Source organism: Rhinopithecus roxellana, chromosome 13 (genome assembly GCF_007565055.1).
Source record: "Rhinopithecus roxellana isolate Shanxi Qingling chromosome 13, ASM756505v1, whole genome shotgun sequence".
Lineage (NCBI taxonomy): Eukaryota > Metazoa > Chordata > Mammalia > Primates > Cercopithecidae > Rhinopithecus > Rhinopithecus roxellana.
Window position 1 is genome coordinate 55356571 of NC_044561.1, and position 19724 is coordinate 55376294.

The following is a 19724-nucleotide window of genomic DNA, read 5'->3' on the forward strand; positions in this document are numbered from 1 at the left end:
AAAAATCACACCTGCCATTAACTATAAGAAAGGCACCATTTAATTAGGATGTCTACAAAAAGGAAAACTAGGTGTGAGGTAAATGGCAACTCTGTATTCTATCATCACAATTTTTCTGTAAGTCTAAAACTGTTCTAAAAATAAGGTTTATCACACACACAGACACACACACATGCACATACACACACAAAGATCATGCGCCTCCTTTGCTTAAAACCCTACACTGTCTCCTTATCTCTCTTATGGGAAAATCTGAAATCCCTAACAGTGTTGAAAACCTAGCATGATCAGGCCCCTGCCTTCCTTCCCAGCATCTCTGGGACCACTGTTCCTTCCCCGGCCCCAGCAGGGTCCAGTGTCCTGGACTTCCCACCTGCTAAATCTTTCTCTGCAGAGCTTCTGACTGCTCACTTCTTCCCTCTTCACATAACTGCCTTTGCTTGTCCTCAGGGACCAAGTGTGTCTTCCACCTGACACTCCAGGTAAGATCCTCTCACGCCATTTCTTTATAGCACTGACTGCAGTTTGTCTTTATGCATATACTTTTGTGATGCTTTGTTTACTAACTGTATTAATCTGTTCTCATGCTGCTAATAAAGGCATGCCTGAGACTGGGTAATTTATAAAGGAAAGAGGTTTAATGGACTCACAGTGCCACATGACTGGGGAGGCCTCACAATTATGGGAGAAGGCAAATGAGGAGCACAGGGCATGTCTTAGGTGGCGGCAGGCAAGAGAGCATGTGCGCGGGAACGCCCCTTTACAAAACCATCAGATCTCATGAGACTTACTAACTGTCATGAGAACAGCACAGGAAAGACCCGCTCCCATGACTCAATTACCTCCCATCGGATCCCTCCCATGACACGTGGAAATTATGGGAGCTACAATCCAAGATGAGATTTGGGTGGGGACACAGCCAAACCATATCACTGACTGGTTCCCCACCAGACTGTAAGATCAAGGGAGTCAGGGAGTGAACACATCTCTTAGATCATCTTAAGAGACTCCTCTGGGCTCTCCAAACCCTGCTTTCTTTTCCCTAGTGGGTCCATCCCTTTATTCTAGACAATAGGATATTAGTAAAAATAACATATACACTTCCATATCTGGCTCATGAAAACTTCTCATCAAACCCTCCATACTCCTTTCTTCCCCCATCAATGTAGCTTTAAATGAGGAGAAATCCAGGGTTGCAAATCATAAGGTGGAAGAGGCCTGGATCCCTGAAACACCATGCGGAACAGGCCACCCAAGAGAGCCTTGACCAAAAATATCTCTGTTGGACTATATTATTACGTGAAGCCACTGAGATTTAGGGAACATTTGTTTCAGCAGTCAGCCTCCCTTGACCAAATCCTCTGTGTCCCCAGCACAGACCCTGACATGCAACAGACACTCAAAATGACTTATTAAATGACTAGAGGACACTGAATTTCCCCAGGCAAGACGTGCTTCTATGGTAATTTTCAACTCTTCCCCACTGAGTAAGTCATACCTCACTGCACTAGCCAGGCCTTTCTGACTGTGTTGAGAGACAGAACTTTGAAAGCACAAAGGAAAGGAAGAAATATTATTGCTAATTCTATGTGTTTTGTTGCAGTTTTTTGGTTTTTTTTTTTTGGTAAATCACACAGCTCAGTCCTTATGTCCAACATTTTCCTTGGTAATCATCATTTTCTCAATCTCAGGGAGTGGCTGGATATCATGACCAAAGAGTGTAATACAAAAAATAAGTCCCCCCAGTTTATTTCCCTTACCAACTTACTTATTTTCTATCTGCATTTGAGCTCAAAATGTGACACCCCTCTTTTTTCCCCTCACTGTTTTATTCTGCCTATTTCTTAACGATCTCATTGAAAAGCACATTATCAAGAGAATTCTTGGAGGTAAAATTGGAATCTTGGAATGTTTATTCTTCTCTTTCTGGCTCTCAGAGGACATATTAGTAATAAGTTGCCACTATTCTATAGCCCAAAATCAGGGCAACTCCTGCTGGCCTGGAATTGTGTTGTAAGGAAATTGACTTATTATGAGTGCTAATTTAGGGGGTTCCTGGAAACACTGGATGGTGGTGACTACCAGAAGAGCAAGAATGCCCTGTGCCTGCATGTGCATTTTAAGGACCAGTCTAACAGAAAAATGTGAAGATATTATATTCACTTTAAGGAACTTTTTATTCTTTGGTGACTCCTACTTCCTGCTGTTACTTAAAGTCTTTGCTTATAGCATTTCTATCAACAGATAGTGAACGATTTTCAAATACTTTTAAGCTTGCGAATTCCATAGACTTTAAAATAGACATTTCTCATTAGGAAGTGTGATACCTGATTTTGGAGAAAGTAGAACATCCTTGGGAAAATGCCATGTAATGATTTTCAGCTACTCCAAGGGGTGAATGAGGTCTCCTTTCCTGATTTTCAGATACTTCTATTGTAAGGCCACTCATTCTCAGCTCTGTGTTTACCTCCATGGAATTCCTTTCCCATGGGACAGAAGCTCAGAGCTTGCTAGCCACCACCCTGTTTCTTGAGCTAAAATGTGATATTCTGGTTTATTTAATTTTTAGGGAAGTGTAAGTTTTATTTCAGGTAAAATGGAGACTTAAAAACAGTCAAGTTACAATAGGAAATGAGGTCCTTACTGCCACTGCCTACCTTTTGCTAATGGCTCGACTGTGATGATTTCACTGCTGTTGCCTCTTCCAGCTGACGTCACAGCCACCACCCAGACGCTGTACTGACGATTCCTACTCAGGTTGGGAATTCTGTAGGAAAACGAGTCGGGAGAGGCCTCAAACTCGCTGATCACCTGTGAAAGGAGACATAAGTGTTCCCACATTCAAAGAAGCATGTGGCAAAAATGGATTTCCCGAGGGAATGGTCATGAACATATTAAATATCATAACAAACAAAACTCACAACTCACTCCTCTCTAAAAGGCTGGCTTTGCAATATAAAACATAACTGATGAGTTTAACTGAGCCACCATCTACATTTTTCTCTGCAGCAGCTTTGATGGCCACCAATAAATAATTTATCCCTTTACATTACAGGCCACAGCACTTCTATATTTGGCTGAGATGGAGTAAGAAGAACCAGATTTACCCTCCTACCTGAGACAACTGAGGAACACACACCACATATAAAACAATGGTTCTAAAAGCATCGCACATCAGGCAATAAATGACAGTGATCTCTGAACAATGGGAAACAGATGAAGAAAACCCCACAATCACAGAGTTTTTGCATTTTTTAGGGCAGTGTGAATTTTATTTCTGATAAAATAGAGAGTTCTGCCTCCTCAACTCGGGAGCCTGGCAGCCTTTCCAAGCTGAGGAGGCAGAGCTGAGAGCCTGAAGGAAGCTAGAGTTCACAAGGAAGAGCACTGGAAAGAGAGCTACACACAAAGGACAAGCTCTGGAGATTGAAGAGGGTCCTACTTGGGTATTTAGCTGAGCAGATCCATGGATGTGTGTGAGGAAACTACCTGAGGCCAGGGAAAGAATCACCTGAAAGAACTGGAGGTCACGGTGCCTAACACTCACACAGGGCTGGGAGTAGTGGCTGTTCCCACCAGTTGGGTTGGAAAACATCAAGATTCATCACGCTTTTGGTATAGTGCATAAGGGTCTTACCACAAAGGGGAAATAATTAGCCCTAGACTGAATACCACTCTAGTCTTTCCTAATTATTCTTAAAAGCAAGACTTACAGAGAGCAAATTATTCCTAAGTAACTTAACTACATCCAAGAATAAAGGTCAAGAATATTTATAGAATTTATAGAAAGTGAAACATCCAGTACTCCAAAAGGTGAAGTTCACAAAGTTTAACACCTAATAAAATATTTTCACATACAAATAGCCCAAATATCTGTCAACTGATGACTGGATAAACAGAATATGTCATAGCGATACCATGGAGTCCGTACTAGTCTGTTTTCACACTGCTGATAAAGACATACCCGAGACTAGTTGATTTATAAAGAAAAAGAGGTTTAATGGACTCATAGTTTCATGTGGCTGGGGAGGCCTCACAATCACAGCAGAAGGTGAAAGGCATGTCCTACATGGCGACAGGCAAGAAAGAATGAGGCCAAGCAAAAGGGGTTCCCCCTTGTAAACCTGAGACTTATTCACTACCACGAGAATGGTATAGAGGAAACTGCCCTCATAATTCAGTTATCTCCCACTGGGTCTCTCCCACAACACATGGGAATTATGGGAGCTATAATTAAAGATGAGATTTGGGTGGGGACATGGAGCCAAGCCATATCAGAGTGTTATGAGATAATAGAAAGGAATGAAGTACTGATAAATGCTATAACTTGGATAAATCTTGAAAACGTTATGCTAAGTGAAAGGAGCCAATTACAAGAAACCACACATTTATGATTCCCTTCATTTAAAATGTTCAGAATAGGCAGATTGATGGCAACATAAATTAGATTACTGGTTGTCAGGGGCAGGGTAGGGGAAGGGGAAAATTGGGAATGACGGCTAATGGGTGTGGATTTTCTTTTCAGGGTGATGAAAATGTTCTAAAATTAGATAGTGGTAAGGGTTGCATAACTCTGTGAATATACGAAGAGCCATTGAATTGTTGAATTTAAAAGTGATTGACATCTCAATAAAGCTGTCATAAAAATTTCCAGGAAAACATAATTCATAAAGAAGAAATCAATCAATCAATCAAAATTCACCATAATTGGCACAGACATTAGATTTATGCAAACAAGGGCAATAAAGTAGTTATAATTGTATTATAGCTGTATTATAACTGCATATGTTCAAAAATTTAAGTAGATATGATACAAAAAGACCTAAGTTAAACTTGAAACGACAACGCATGAGATAAAAAATACATCGAACTTGATTAGCAGCAGAGTAGATATTGCAGAAAAAATGATTAGTGAACTTAAAGATGTGAAAGGAAAATAAGTCTTGGGTTCCCCAAATCACTAAGCTAAAGGGAAAAGTCAAGCTGGGAACTGCTTAGGGCCAACCTGCCTCCCATTCTATTCAGTCATCCCTCTGCTCACTGAGATAAATGCATATCTGATTGCCTCCTTTGGAAGGCTAATCAGAAACTCAAAAGAATGTAAGCATTTCTCTCTCATCTACCTAGGACCTAGAAGCCCCCTCCCCACTTTGAGTTGTCCTGCCTTTGCTTCAAGTTGTCCTGCCTTTTCAGATGGAACCAATGTTAAAAAATTGATTGATGTCTCATGTCTTGCTAAAATGTATAAAACCAAGCTGTGCTCGGACCACCTTGGGCACATATTGCCAGGACCTCTTAAGGCTGTGTCATGGGCATGCATCCTTACTTTGGCAAAATAGACTTCCTAAATTGACTGAGACCTGTCTCAGATATTTGAGGTTCACAAAGACATATTAATAAATGATACATAGAAAACAGAATAAAAAAGTTAACAGGGCATTAGTGAGCTATGGAAGAATATCAGGATGCTTAACATACATGCAGTGGAGTCACTAAACAAAGCGAGAGAGAAGGGACCAAAAAAAGGTTGTAAAAAATTGTGCTTGAAAAATTTCCAAATTTGATGAAAACTGTAGCCCATAGAGCCAAGATACTCAGTGAATTCTAGCCACAAGAATATTAAAAAAAAAAAAAAAAAAAAAAAAAAAAAAACTATACCCAGGAGCATCATAATTAAACTACTCAAGAGTTTTAGTTTCCATGCTAGAGAGAAAATCTTAAAAGCAGCCAGAGAAAGTTCCTGTTATATAAAGGGGAACAAAGATAAGCATGGCAGCCAATTTCATTTGAAAAACAATCGAGGTAAGAAGACAGTGGAATGATTTCTTTCAAGTACTAAAAGAAAAAAATCAACCTAGAATTCTATATTCGACAAATATATTTCAAAATGAAATTGAATAAAGACTTTTTTCAGATACATAAGAAGCTGAAAGAATTAATCACCAGTAGACCCACATTACAAGAAATGTTAAAGAAAATCCTTCCAGCAGAAGGAAAATAATACCAGATAGACAGAGACATAAATGTACACAAATAAGTAGAAAAAAGAGGTAATTATATAGATAAATATATATGATCTTTCTTATTTAAATATTATTAAAATATGGTTGATAGTTAAAAACAGTACCAATGTAATGTGGGCATATAACATAAATAAAAGTAAAATGTTTAACAATAGCACAAAGGTTGGGAGGAAAAAATGGAAGTATATAATTGTAAGTTTTTTACACTATATGCAAAGTGTGTAATACCACTTGAAAGTACACTATGATGTTAAAAGTATATGCTGTGAATCCTAAGGAAACTGCTGAAATTACAAAATATAGCATAAAATAAAGCTAATGAACTAATAAGATAAATAAAATGGAATTACAAAAATCCAAAGGAGTCAGAAAAAGAGTGACAAGGGCAACAAGTAGCACAACAACAGCAGCACTCAAATAGTACTACCACGGATTTAAGCATAAACATATTAATAATAATTTTAAGTGCAAATGATATAAATATATTAAAGGCAAAGATTGTCAGACCTGATAGAAAAGCAATATCCAACTATATGCTGCTTACAAGAAACGTGCTTGAAATATAAAACACAAACAGGTTAAAAATAAAGGAACGGAAGTGATATCCTATGGTAACACTAACTGAAAGAAATACGGAGTGGCGATAGTAATATGAGATAAAATAGATTTAAGAGCAGAGGATATTACCAGTAAGAAAGAGAGAAATTTCATAATGATAACAGGGGTCAGTTCATCAAGAGAACATAAAAATTCTAAACATTTATTCACCTAATATTCACCTATTATTCAAAGATATGAAGCTTGGTTATTAGGTGGAAAAATGTTTAGGATTTATTATTACATGAAACAAAACTAATGGAACTTCAAGGAGACATAGACCTAGATAGGTCAGAATTGTTCCTTAAAAAGCCATGTGGAGTAGGTAGAGCTGGATCCATTTTATAGATCAGGAAACTGAGGTTCAGAGAAAGCAAGTGACTCACTGATGTCACAAGGCCAGACAAGTGGAGAACAATGGCTCCAGCTCAGGGCCTCTAGTCCCAAGTCTGGTGCTATTTCCTCACACTTTATGCTGTCAATTATAAGTGACCAAAACAAGAAGGGCTTACTTTTACCCTTGCTAGCTTTTCAATAAACCTTACATGCCTCCGCAGGCTGCATAAGTTACAATACCAGCTATGCAATTAAACAGGGGATTTAAATCTTCACTGTATCTCTTAATTGTCATACAATCTCATGCTTCCTCAACAAAACATAATGTCAGATAATTACTTATTGTCAAAATTTTAATTTGTGGGTACACAGTGTCAGATGATTTGGAGAGACTCTTGCATGGATTCCTTAGACACATGCCTATAATCTAGCATGCATATGCATGTGTATGCACTCATTTACACCTCACCTCCACCCTCCTCCCACTACAACACTCCAGTCACGTCTTAGAGTATTATGGGAAAATTAGTTCCTCTAGGAGTTCAGAGGGAATTTGGCCTGTTTCCTGATAAACCACAGAGACAATCCTGAGACTGTATGCACTTGCACTGTATGATTCTCCAAGGCTATGTCCTTGCCAAATTAATTTTACAAAGCTTAATGGTGTGCAAATTATAACCATTGCTCTACTGGACATTAAGCATCAGGAAAGCATTAAGATATATTTATAAAATAAAGATCTTTTTCTATATAGACAACATAGCTTTTAGTTGAAACTCCATACTTATCCTGTTGACAAAGTAAAATTTGTTCTTGATTACCTCCAAAACACACATTTTAATTTGTGCCTGTAACATAATGCATGGCTAAAATCAATAAAATATGGTTTCTTATGCAACAAGATTTGTTTCATCATTTATATAGAAGACTAATCAAGAATTGAAGTAAAAAAGGTATATTAATAGAAACTTCCTTCATTTCTCTGTAGGTTAGGGTGAAAAAGAATAAAGTCAAGCTGTTAGTGGCTCCTATTGGTTATCTGGGCAAGTTAGTTGCACTGATGTCACCACCCTTTGATGCCACTGTGTATTCCTCTGAGGACTGCCATAATTAGGCACCATTTTCCTGGTCTTAGTAGCAGGGCAAGCAGAAAATTGGTAACTGAACAATTTAAGCCATCAGAGTTGATTTATTTTTCTTTGGAATATATGTAACTGGATATTAAAGTTGACTCTTCCTGTTCTCTGGAAGTTTTAGAAATAATCTTAAAGTGTGAGAATGCTCCTAAAGATGCCAGTACCTTCTTTCCTAACAAGAGCTGTGAGGCCACATGGGCAGAACTTGCTGGTTCTGATGTTTTGCCAATCACCCATTTCCAGGCTCCAAAAGAGGCTGGGGCAGGAATAAGGATTTTCTGTTGAGAGGTCTGTGAGCATTCCCTCTTATGGGTGGAAGAGGGCTTCAAGCTCTAGGGAATCTCTTGGAGAACTTGGAGTCTGAAGGACACAGAGCTTGGTAAGTGAGTCACACCTGAGAAGGCTAGTGGCAAGCCACAGTGGCACAGGTTAGCCCTGCTCACAACAGGAGAGGAGGCTGGGCCAGACTGGCCACGCCTCCTAGAGTGAAGTGGGGTAAGGATGCCTACTGGTGGACCCTAGAGGACAGAGCAAGCCTGGATGTCTTGAGAGAGAGACCCATAGGCATGAGATGCCTCCAACAGAGGATGCAGTGTAAATTATATAGTATTTATTGTAAACAGAATCCTTAGCTATGGATGGTGTGTAACTCAATCATTGTTAACCATTTTAAGAGGAGGTAGGAGAAAAAAGGAAAAAAAAAGAGCAAAATGGGAAGAAAATAACCAGAAGTTCTCTCAGTGTAGTGGAGCCAATCTAGTTGATTAAATCCTTTTTCTTAATACTCAGCCAAAAACGCTTATTCTGAGAAGAAGCGATGATAAATATCGTGCCCTTATTTTATATTTTTTAAAACAAATATATGAAGTTTCTATTTATTTTTTATGCATTTCCCTCCATATTTCCGTAAGTTAGGATAGCATGGGCTATATTTACATTTCATTAATTTTCTTTTTATTGGATACCAGATTTTCCAACACAACAATCCAATAGTGTGTAAACTGACTTGCTACTTTCTACATGCATATTTTATTATGTAGCACTCTCTTCCAAATACAGAGAATGTTTAATGAGAAGGGATCACTTTGATTTCCAGATTTCTCCTGATATATCAGCTGGGTTACTATTTCAGAGACTCTGAATCTTTTTTGTTTTTAAAGGAACAAAGCAAAGCTTCACCATCAAGGATGACAGATAAACACTATGGTATAAAGAAGGGCAAACTCAAAATGGAATTTCTTAGGGATAAATGAACCAAATGTGGCAAAAGGAGAAATCTGTGGGGAAGCAACAAAGACACTTTTCTTAATATTTAATTATTTCCTTTTCTTCAGGTAGACTTTGAACTCTCCAATCTCATCTTCTTTAGAGTTAAGACAGACGTGTCAGTCATCCTAGATTTTATTATGCCTAAAGTATGAATTAATTTTGAGTAGACCTACAATAACTGTGTTAGCCATTGTTTGAAGAGAAGATGTAAGAGTTCCTTTGTGACCCATGGAAATACAGCCAACATTATGCAGGTGTGGCCAGGCATGGACTTGAGAGATCCCATCCCCCATGGCCTTGAACCAGAATGCCAGGGATTCTGTTCCACAGCTTATTTTTAATCCTGCTCTGTCTATGCCCAGCTTGAGGAAGTGGATGGGACATTTGTGGACTGGGGTTGCCAATTATTCTGCATCTGTCATAAATTCCTGTTGGCCAGCTGAGAAAAAAGCCTGTTATTTCTCATCTAAAATATGTTTAAACATGTAGGCTCTATCCAAGTTGAGAAGCAACCTAACATTTATTATTAATTAATCCCATCTCAATTGAAATGGCCCTAAGTGGCTGCCAAGTTACTGATTTCTTGGTCCACCAGATAATGTGGTGGCATGAGAACAGGGCTGTCTCTGGCTCAGCGGTCCCCAGCATTTTTGGCATCAGGGACAGGTTTCAAGGAAGACAGTTTTTTTTTCACAGATGGATGGACATGGTAGGATGGGATGGTCTTGGGATGAAATTGTTCCACCTCAGATCATCAGGCATTAGTTGGATTCCCATAAGAAGCATGCAATATAGGTCCTAGTACTAGTCTGTGGCCCAGGGGTTGGGGAATCCTGCTCTATTGACGTCTTGTAACAGGGGCAATCCAGTGTTCCCAGGGAAAGGTTTGGGTATTTGGTCTGAGGACACACACATAAAATGTAAAATATGCATGTTGCTTATGTAATGAACCATCTCAAATACTGTTCTTACAGTGGGCTGATCATGGTATTTACCATGGGAGGTGGTGGTGGGGTCCAGGCAGATACCACTGGATTGAAAGTATGAAGGTCTGTGGATGAGGGATGATGGCAAGAGTTAGAGGACCCCATAGGCCAGACATAGAAACTTGCTGGACTATAGTTCTCTCCTTTGGGCTGTGGGAAGAAAATCTAGGCAAAAGTTCTTAGCTTCATACCTCGTAATAGGAAGGGCTTGTAAATAATTACTGGACTTTAATTTATGGTCATTCACTGAGTTCAGTTGCAGTGTGTAGACTATAAGGTAAGTTCCCGCCCCCAAGGAGTAAGAAATGTTCACAGCAAACAGAAGATTAAAATGAGGTACTGTAGAAGTCTGACCAATTTCTACTAAAATTTAGATATAAACTCATTTGAATCTTTCTAAAACCAACCCTGTCATAGTTGAAGACATGGATGAATATTTAAAAGATGCATGAAAAATAAATGGAAACTTCATATATTTGTTTTAAAAAATATTTATAGCAAGGGTTTACAAGACCTCTGACATGTTTGCCTCCCCAAAGCCATATCCAGAGTGGAAAATACAGTTAATGGGATAACTCTTGTGACACCCAAGCCAGATTGTTCACATTTCAAGCGTTTTGTCTTTGTGTGTTTTTGCTTTAGGTCTGCTGGGTAGAGTCGCGGGTTCCTAAGGAACTAAACGTGCACAGTTTACCCTTGCAGTCAAAGGAGTGTATGGGTTGTGAGAAGGTTAGTTTCCTCCAAGAGCTTCAGGGTCAACCCACGGAAAGACTGGGAACAGTGTTTTCTAGACCTATCTTCATTCCATAATTATTTTTGCCTTGTGGTGTCAATGTGATATTTTTCTTTTCATGTGTAAGATGCTTTTCACCAGTATGTAAGATACAATAAGCCACAGTGAGGCACTTTAAACACTCTTTGGTCATGTCTATAAAACAAGATGCTTACCCAGGAATTGCCAAATTCATTTCCAAACCCCTCACATTATTTAGCTCATAGCTGCACCTGTCAGACCCTGCACAGCCTTCTCTAGTCCTCTCAATCAGCGGCTAAGTCTGCCCTTTGTCTTTCATAGTCTTTGCCTTTATTCCACTGTGGGTTATGGTCTTGCATGTGCTTACTGCATCTACCTGGGGGTCAGGCTCCCTGACCCACCTTTCTACTCCCTCTACTGACCCATCCCCCTACTCACTCTGCAGGGACCCTGGTTCAGAGCATTGCTTAGAGTTGGGACTCAATGACCAGTAACTGGAATAGACTGAAGAAATTCTTGTTGTATTAGGTGAATTTAGTAATGACCTAGAAATGATTTCAGTACAATAGAAAATAATGAGTATAAAATGACTACAGAGCCATAGGCTGTTCATGTCAAATTCTTCAGCCTGTCTGATATAAAAGGAATTCTACTTTTAAAAATTTCAATTAGCTTTTTAATGAAAAACTAATTCTATCAAGGAAATGCAATGTTTTAAAAAGCTCTGATAGCTAATTATTAACATGCAATTAAAAAAATTTGAAGGCTGTGATTTCACAGATAGAATGTTCACAGCAGTGAAATAAAAACTCCCCCAAGGCAATAAACAAAATTGATAGCTCTTTTACTTATAGGGTAAGGCACTTTCAGAATGCTTAACATCTTTCTGTTTAGGGGCAGAGAAATGGCCTGGATTCCATTAAGAATAAGCAGTTCACTGGATTAATTTAAGATTTTTAAAAATCTTACGTATAATATATTTTGATCTAATTTCCATTTTATTTCACAGTTCCCATCTATAAAAGAAGATGTCATGGCAGAAAGATCTTCCTAAAGGCACAGGTTGAGGAGCCAACATTGGTAGAAATGGGATAACAGCCAGGCAATTCTGATCGTTTCCTCTGCCTTTTACTGAGATTACTATAGATACCATTATATATATGACTATATATATATAACTATATACATAGACTATTGGCTACTTTTAAAAAGCCTTTCAAATATAAAATATTTTATTTTTTGGCCTTCTAAATATAAAAGTTATTGCTATAATGTTTTGCAACTATATTAAAGTTGTTATCCAGAGAAAACATGAGAAAAACTAGTTTCTTGATATAATTGTTTAGAATTAGAAGCACCACCCAATTAGCCCGACTGGCATTACAGATACTTATGTTAACAGGCTCTTTCCAACCAATACAATCTCCCTTTGCTACAATTTTGCCTCATACCCTTTTCGTTGTCATACCACCTGCCACGAAAATTATCTGTCTGTCAAAGGTGCATTATTAATTTAACTTGATTGCTGTCACCTATTCAACAATTCTGTACAAAAATACTAGTTTGTTATCATATAGTTTCTCACATACGAGAAAGAAGTTAATGAGAAACACAATTCTTAGTAATAAAAATAATAGATGTAGAATTTACAATATTGAAAAAATAGCTGTTTCCACTAGTGTTAACTGAAAGATGACTTAAAACCAATTTATTTCCTTAAATCATACAATATGTCTGTGTCGGGCCAAGTCAAAAAGGTGAGATGTTTTCAGAGCTGGAATCTTCCAAAAGCTCCAAAATCTGATTGATAAAAAGGGCATTTTAGCAAAACTTTGGAGACAGTAAAAAGATCAGAGGTTAAGAGAGGGATGGGATGAATAGGTGGAGCACAGAGGGCCTTTAGGGAAGTGAAACTTCTGCATGATGCTATAATGGTGGATCCATGTAATCGAACATTTGTCCAAACCTATAGTACGTACTACCCCAAGAGTAAGTCTTATGTAAACTATGAACACTGGCTAATAATGATGTGTCAACGTAGGTTCCACCATTGTTACAAATGTACCACTTTGTTGGGGGATGTTGATAGTGGAGGAGACTGTGCAGTAGGGGCAGGGGTATTTGGAAAATCTCTGTACCTTCTTCTCAATTTTTCCGTGAACCTAAAACTGCTTAAACAAAGTCAAGTTTTTTAAAGAGCATTTTAGCCTGTGGATAATCAGAAAGCTCTACGCAGCAATGGGGAAGTACATTCAGGGTGACATACACTAAGCTACCTAGTCTGAATGAATGCTACCTCAAAGTCAGAATGCTTAGTGACAGGCTATCTGACAAATCGGGCAGGCAGTCTTCTGAGACTGAGCTTCAAAAGAGATTTCCAGGGCCTCTTTCCATATGAAAATTTTAGTGGAATATATGCTTATGTTTTCCTTTCCTCTATAAATTACATGATTGGGCTCAGAATTTTAAAGGCCAAGATTTCTACCTTGAGTATAGGCCATCTGCATTTTACCAGTTATAGCAATTGAGTGGCTTTACATAACGCCTAGTAGACCAATGACCACTGAGAACAATATGAGGAGAAAACTGAAATACAGCTTCAACAGAAAGATTGAGTAGTTACTGGCTAGGTCACTGTGTGATATGGGTTGGCTGTGTCCCCACCCAAATCTCATCTTGAATTGTAGTTCTCATAATCCCCATGTGCTGTGGGAGGGATCCAGTGAGAGGTAACTGAATCATGGGGGTGGTTACCCTCATGCCATTCTTGTGATAGTGAGTGAGTTCTCATGAGACCTGGCTTTATAAGGGGCATTTCCTCCCTTCATTCTGCACTTCCTCTTGCTGCTGCCATGTGAAGAAGGACATGTTTGCTTCCCCTTCCACCATGATTGTAAGTTTCTTGAGGCCTCCTCAGCCATGCTGAACTATGAGTCAATTAAACTTCTTTCCAAGTCACTCAATCCTGAGTATGTCTTTATTAGCAGTGTGAGAACAGGCTAATACGCTGTGAATAGGATAACAGGGAAAAAAGACCACTATTAAAGGATAAACTTATGAAAAACAACATAGACTTCCCTTCCACTTTCTTAAAGAACGGATGTCAAACAAATAGGCAAAAATTGCTGCACAAAACACTAAGAGAAGATTTAGAAACATATTCCATATCTACTGAGATAATCATGTAGTTTTTGTCTTTACTTCTGTTTATGTGATGAATCACATTGATTGCATATGTTGAACCAACCTTGCATCTTGGGAATAAAGCCTACTTGATCAAGGTGGATAAGTGTATTAGCCCATTTTCATACTGCTATGAAGAAGTATCAGAGACTGTGTAATTTATTAAGAAAAAGAAGTTTAATGGACTCACAGTTCCCCATGGCTGGGGAGGCTTTATAATCATGGCAGAAGGCGAAGGAGGAGTAAAGGCATGTCTTACATGGTGGCAGACAAGAGAGCATGTGCAGGGGAACTGCTCTTTATAAAACCATCAGAACTCATGAGACTTATTCACTATCATGAGAACAGCACAGGAAAATCCGCCCCCATGATTCAATTACCACTGGTCTTTCCCATGACACATGGAGAAAATGTGAGCTACAATTCAAGAAGAGATTTGAGTGGGGACACAGCCAAACCATATCAATAAGCTTTTTGACGTACTGCTGGATTCAGTTTTTCAGTATTTTGTTGAGGATTTTTGCACTGATGTTCACCAAGGATATTCACCTGAAGTTTTCTTTTTTGTCGTATCTCTGCCAGATTTGGGTATCAGGATGATGCTGGCCTCATAAAATGAGTTAGGGAGGAGTCCCCCCATCCTCAATTTTTTTGGAATAGTTTCAATAGGAATGGTACCAGCTCTTCTTTGTACATCTGGTGCCACGAATCCACCTAGCCCTGGACTTTTTTGGTTTGGTAGGGTACTTATTCCTGCCTCAATTTCAGAATTCATTATTGGTCTGTTCAGGGATTCAATTTCTTCCTATTTCAGCCTTGGAAAAGTGTATGTGTCCAGGAATTTATCCATTTCTTCTAGATTTTCTAGTTTATGTGCATAGAGGTGTTCATAACATTCTCTGATGGTTGTTTGTATTTCTGTGGGGCCAATGGTAATATCCCCCTTATTTATTCTGATTGTACTTGTTTGAATCTTCTCACTTTTCTTCCTTATTAGCCTAGCTAGTGGTCTATCTATTTTATTATTTTTTTTTTTTCAAAAAACAAGTTCCTGGATTTGTTGATCCTTTAAATGGTTTTTCATGTCTCTATCTCTTTCAGTTCAGCTCTGATTTTGGTTATTTCTTATCTTTTGCTAGCTTTGGGATTTGTTTGTTCTTGGTTCTCTAGTTCTTTTAGTTGTGATGTTAGGTTGTTAACTTGAGACCTTTCTAACTTTTTGACATGGGCATTTAGTGCTATAAATTTCTCTCTTAACACCGCTTTAGCAGTGTCTCAGAGATTCTGGTACATTGTATCCTTGTTCTTATTAGTTTCAAAGAACTTCTTGATTTCTGTCTTAATGTCATTATTAATCCCCAAAGTCATTCAGGAGCAGGTCACTCAATTTCCATGTAATTTGTAGAGTTTTAAGTGAATTTCTTAGTCTTGATTTTGAATTTGATTGTGCTGTGGTCTGAGAGACTGTTCTGACTTGAGTTCTTTGGCATTTGCTGAGGAGTGTTTTACTTCTGATTAATAGGGTCAATTTTACAGTAAGTGCCATGTAGCAATGAGAAGAACGCATATTCTGTTGTTTAGGGGTGGAGAGTTCTGTAGATATCTTCCAGATCCATTTGAGTTCTGTAGATATTTATCAGATCCATCTAATTCAGGACCTGAGCTCAAGTCCTGAATATTTTCGTTAATTTCTTGTCTCAATGATCTGTCTAATATTGTCAGTGGGGTGTTAAAGTCTCCCACTGTTACTGGGTGGGAGTCTAAGCCTCTTTGATGGTCTCTAAGAACTTGCTTTATGAATCTGAGTGCTCCTGTGTTGGGTGTATATATATTTAGGACAGCTAAATTCTTCTTGAATTGAACCCTTTATCATTACATAAAATATAGGATTATGTACATTTAGGACAGTTAGATCTTTGTCTTTTTTGTTCTTTGTTGGTTGAAAGTCTGTTTTGTCAGCCAACAGACACATGAAAAAATGCTCATCATCACTCGCCATCAGAGAAATGCAAATCAAAACCACAATGAGATACCATCTCACACCAGTTAGAATGGCAATCATTAAAAAATCAGGAAACAACAAGTGTTGGAGAGGATGTGGAGAAATAGGAACACTTTTACACTGTTGGTGGGATTGTAAACTAGTTCAACCATTATGGAAAACAGTATGGCAATTCCTCAAGGATCTAGAACTAGATGTACCATATGACCCAGCCATCCCACTACTGGGTATATATCCAAAGGATTATAAATTATTCTACTACAAAGACACATGCACACGTATGTTTATTGCGGCACTATTCACAATAGCAAAGACTTGGAATCAACCCAAATGTCCATCTGTGACAGACTGGATTAAGAAAATGTGGCACATATACACCATGGAATACTATGCAGCCATACAAAAGGATGAGTTTGCGTCCTTTGTAGGGACATGGATGCAGCTGGAAACCATCATTCTTAGCAAACTATCACAAGAAGAGAAAACCAAACACCGCATGTTCTCACTCATAGGTGGGAACTGAACAATGAGATCACATGGACTCGGGAAGGGGAACATCACACACTGGGGCCTATCATGGGGAGGGGGGAGGGGGGAGGGATTGCATTGGGGAGTTATACATGATATAAATGATGAATTGATGGGTGCTGACAAGTTGATGGGTGCAGCACACCAACATGGCACAAGTATACATATATAACAAACCTGCACGTTATTGCACATGTACCCTAGAACTTAAAGTATAATAAAAAAAAAAGAATGTATATATATATATATATACACACACACACACACGATCTGATTTTAGTTTTAAGTTTAAAAGATGATTCTAAGAATAAACTATGCTTACTTTTCCTATTGAAAAGGAGAGGAAGCCTATAGATAACAGATAACAGCCTTAAATGCTAAAATACCATACAGGCAATTGAGTGGCCTACTTATAAAAACCATTTTTTCAATTAAAAAAAAGAAAAGTCTGTTTTGTCAGAAACTAGGATTGCAACCCCTGCTTTTTTCTGTTTTTGATTTACTTACAGGATTTTCCTCCATCCCTTTATTTTGAACCAATGTGTTTATCTCAAACAGATGCAGAAAAGGCTCTTGATAAAATCCAACATCCATTCGTGTTAAAAACTCTCAACTAGTTATTGAGGGAACATACCTCGAAATAATATGACCCATATATGACAAACCCACAGCCAACATCATACTGAATGGGCAAAAGCTGGAAGTATTCCCCTTGAAAACTGGCACAAGACAAGGATGCCCTTTCTCACCACTCCTACTCAACATAGTATTGGAAGTTCTGGCCAGGGCAGTCAGGCAAGAGAAGAAATAAAAGGCATTCAAACAGGAAGAGAGGAAGTCAAACTATCCCTATTTGTAAATGGCATGATTCTATATCTAGAAAACCCCATCATCTCGGTCCAAAAGCTTCTTAAGCTGATAAACAACTTCAGTAAAGTCTCAGGATAGTGCAAAAATCACTTGCATTCCTGTCCTCCAACAACAGTCAAGCTGAGAGCCAAATCAGGAATAAATTCCCATTTATAATTACACAAAAAGAATGAAATACCTGGGAATGCAGCTAACTAGGATGGTGAGAGATCTCTACAAGGGGAACTACAAACTACTGCTCAAATAAATCAGAGATGACACAAACAAATGGAAAAACATTTCATGCTCATGAATAGGAAAAATCAATATCTTAAAATGGCTATACTACCCAAAGCAATTTATAGATTCAATGCTATTCTCATTAAACTACCATTAACATTCTTCACAAAACTATTTTAAAATTCAGTTGGAACCAAAAAGAGCCCAAATATCCAAGGCAATCCTAAGCAAACAGAACAAAGCTAGAGGCATCATGCTACCAGACTTCAAACTATACTACAGGGCTACAGTAACCAAAATGGCATAGTTCTGCTACAAGAATAAACACATAGACCAATGGAACAGAATAAAGCACCCAGAAATAAGACTGCACATCTACAACTATCTAATCTTCAACAAACCTGACAAAAACAAGCAAGGGGGAAAGGATTCCCTATTCAATAAATGGTGCTGGGATAACTAGCTAGCCATATGCAGAAGATTGAAACTGGCCCCCCTCCTTACACCATATACAAAAATCAACTCAAGATAGATTTAAAAATGTAAATGTAAAACCTAAAGCTACAAACACTCTGGAAGACAGCCTAGGTAATACTACTATTCAGGACATAGGCATGGGCAAAAATTTCATGAAGACACCAAAAGCAATTTGCAACCACAACAAAAATGGACAAATGGGATCAAGTAAATGAAAGAGCTTCTGTGCAGCAAAATAAATTATCAACAGAGTAAACAGCTAACAGAATGGGAGAAACTTTTTGCAAACTATGCATCTGACAAAGGTCTAGTATTCAACCTTTATAAGAAACTTAAACAAATTTACAAGAAAAAAATAATCCCATAAAACGTGGGCAGAGGGTGTGAACAGAGACTTTTCAAAAGAGAACATACATGCAGCCAACAAGCATAGGAAAAGCTCAACATCACTAATCATTAGAGAAATGCAAATCAAAACCACGATGAGATACCACCTCACACCAGTCAAAATGACTATTATTAAAAAGTCAAAAAATAACAGATGCTGGTGACGTTGTGGAGAAAAAGGGGTGCTTATACACTGTGGATGGGAGTATAAATTAGTTCAGCCATCATGAAAGACAGTGTGGCAACTCTGCTCAAAGACCTAAAGACAGAAATACCATTTGACCTGGCAATCCCATTACTGGGTATATACCCAAAGGAATATAAATCATTATGTTATAAAGACACATGTACACATATATTAATTGCAGCACTATTCACAATAGCAAAGATGTGAAATCAATCTAAATGTCCATCAATGATAGACTAGATAAAGAAAATGTGATAAATATACACCATAGAATACTATGCAATCATGAAAAAGAACAAGATCATGACCTTTGCAGAGATGGATGGAGCTGGATGCCATTATTCTTAGCAAACTAACACAGAAATAGAAAAACGAATACCACATGTTCTCACTTGTATGTGGTAGCGAAATTATGAGAACATACGGACACATAGAGGGGAACAACACACAACACACACCTTTTGGAGGGTGGAGGGTGAGAGGAGGGGGAGGATCAGGGAAAACAACTAATGGGTATTAGGATTAATACCTGGGTGATGAAATAATCTGTAAAACAAAATCTGTGACACAAGTTTACCTCTATAACAAACCTGCACATGTTACCCTTGAACTTAAAAGTTAAAAAGTAGGCCGGGCACGGTGGCTCAAGCCTGTAATCCCAGCACTTTGGGAGGCCGAGACGGGCGGATCACAAGGTCAGGAGATCGAGATCATCCTGGCTAACCCGGTGAAACTCTGTCTCTACTAAAAAATACAAAAAACTAGCCAGG

The 19724-nt window shown here is 38.3% G+C and overlaps 1 protein-coding gene across 1 annotated transcript in view; it reads right to left on the reverse strand.

The window, feature by feature from the left end:
* DSCAM (DS cell adhesion molecule) overlaps nt 1-19724 on the reverse strand; it is a 350956-nt gene that overhangs the window by 85018 nt on the left and 246214 nt on the right. Inside the window, 1 exon segment of the mRNA XM_030915322.1 lies at nt 2658-2811. Within this exon segment, the coding sequence (XP_030771182.1) occupies nt 2658-2811 (154 nt within the window).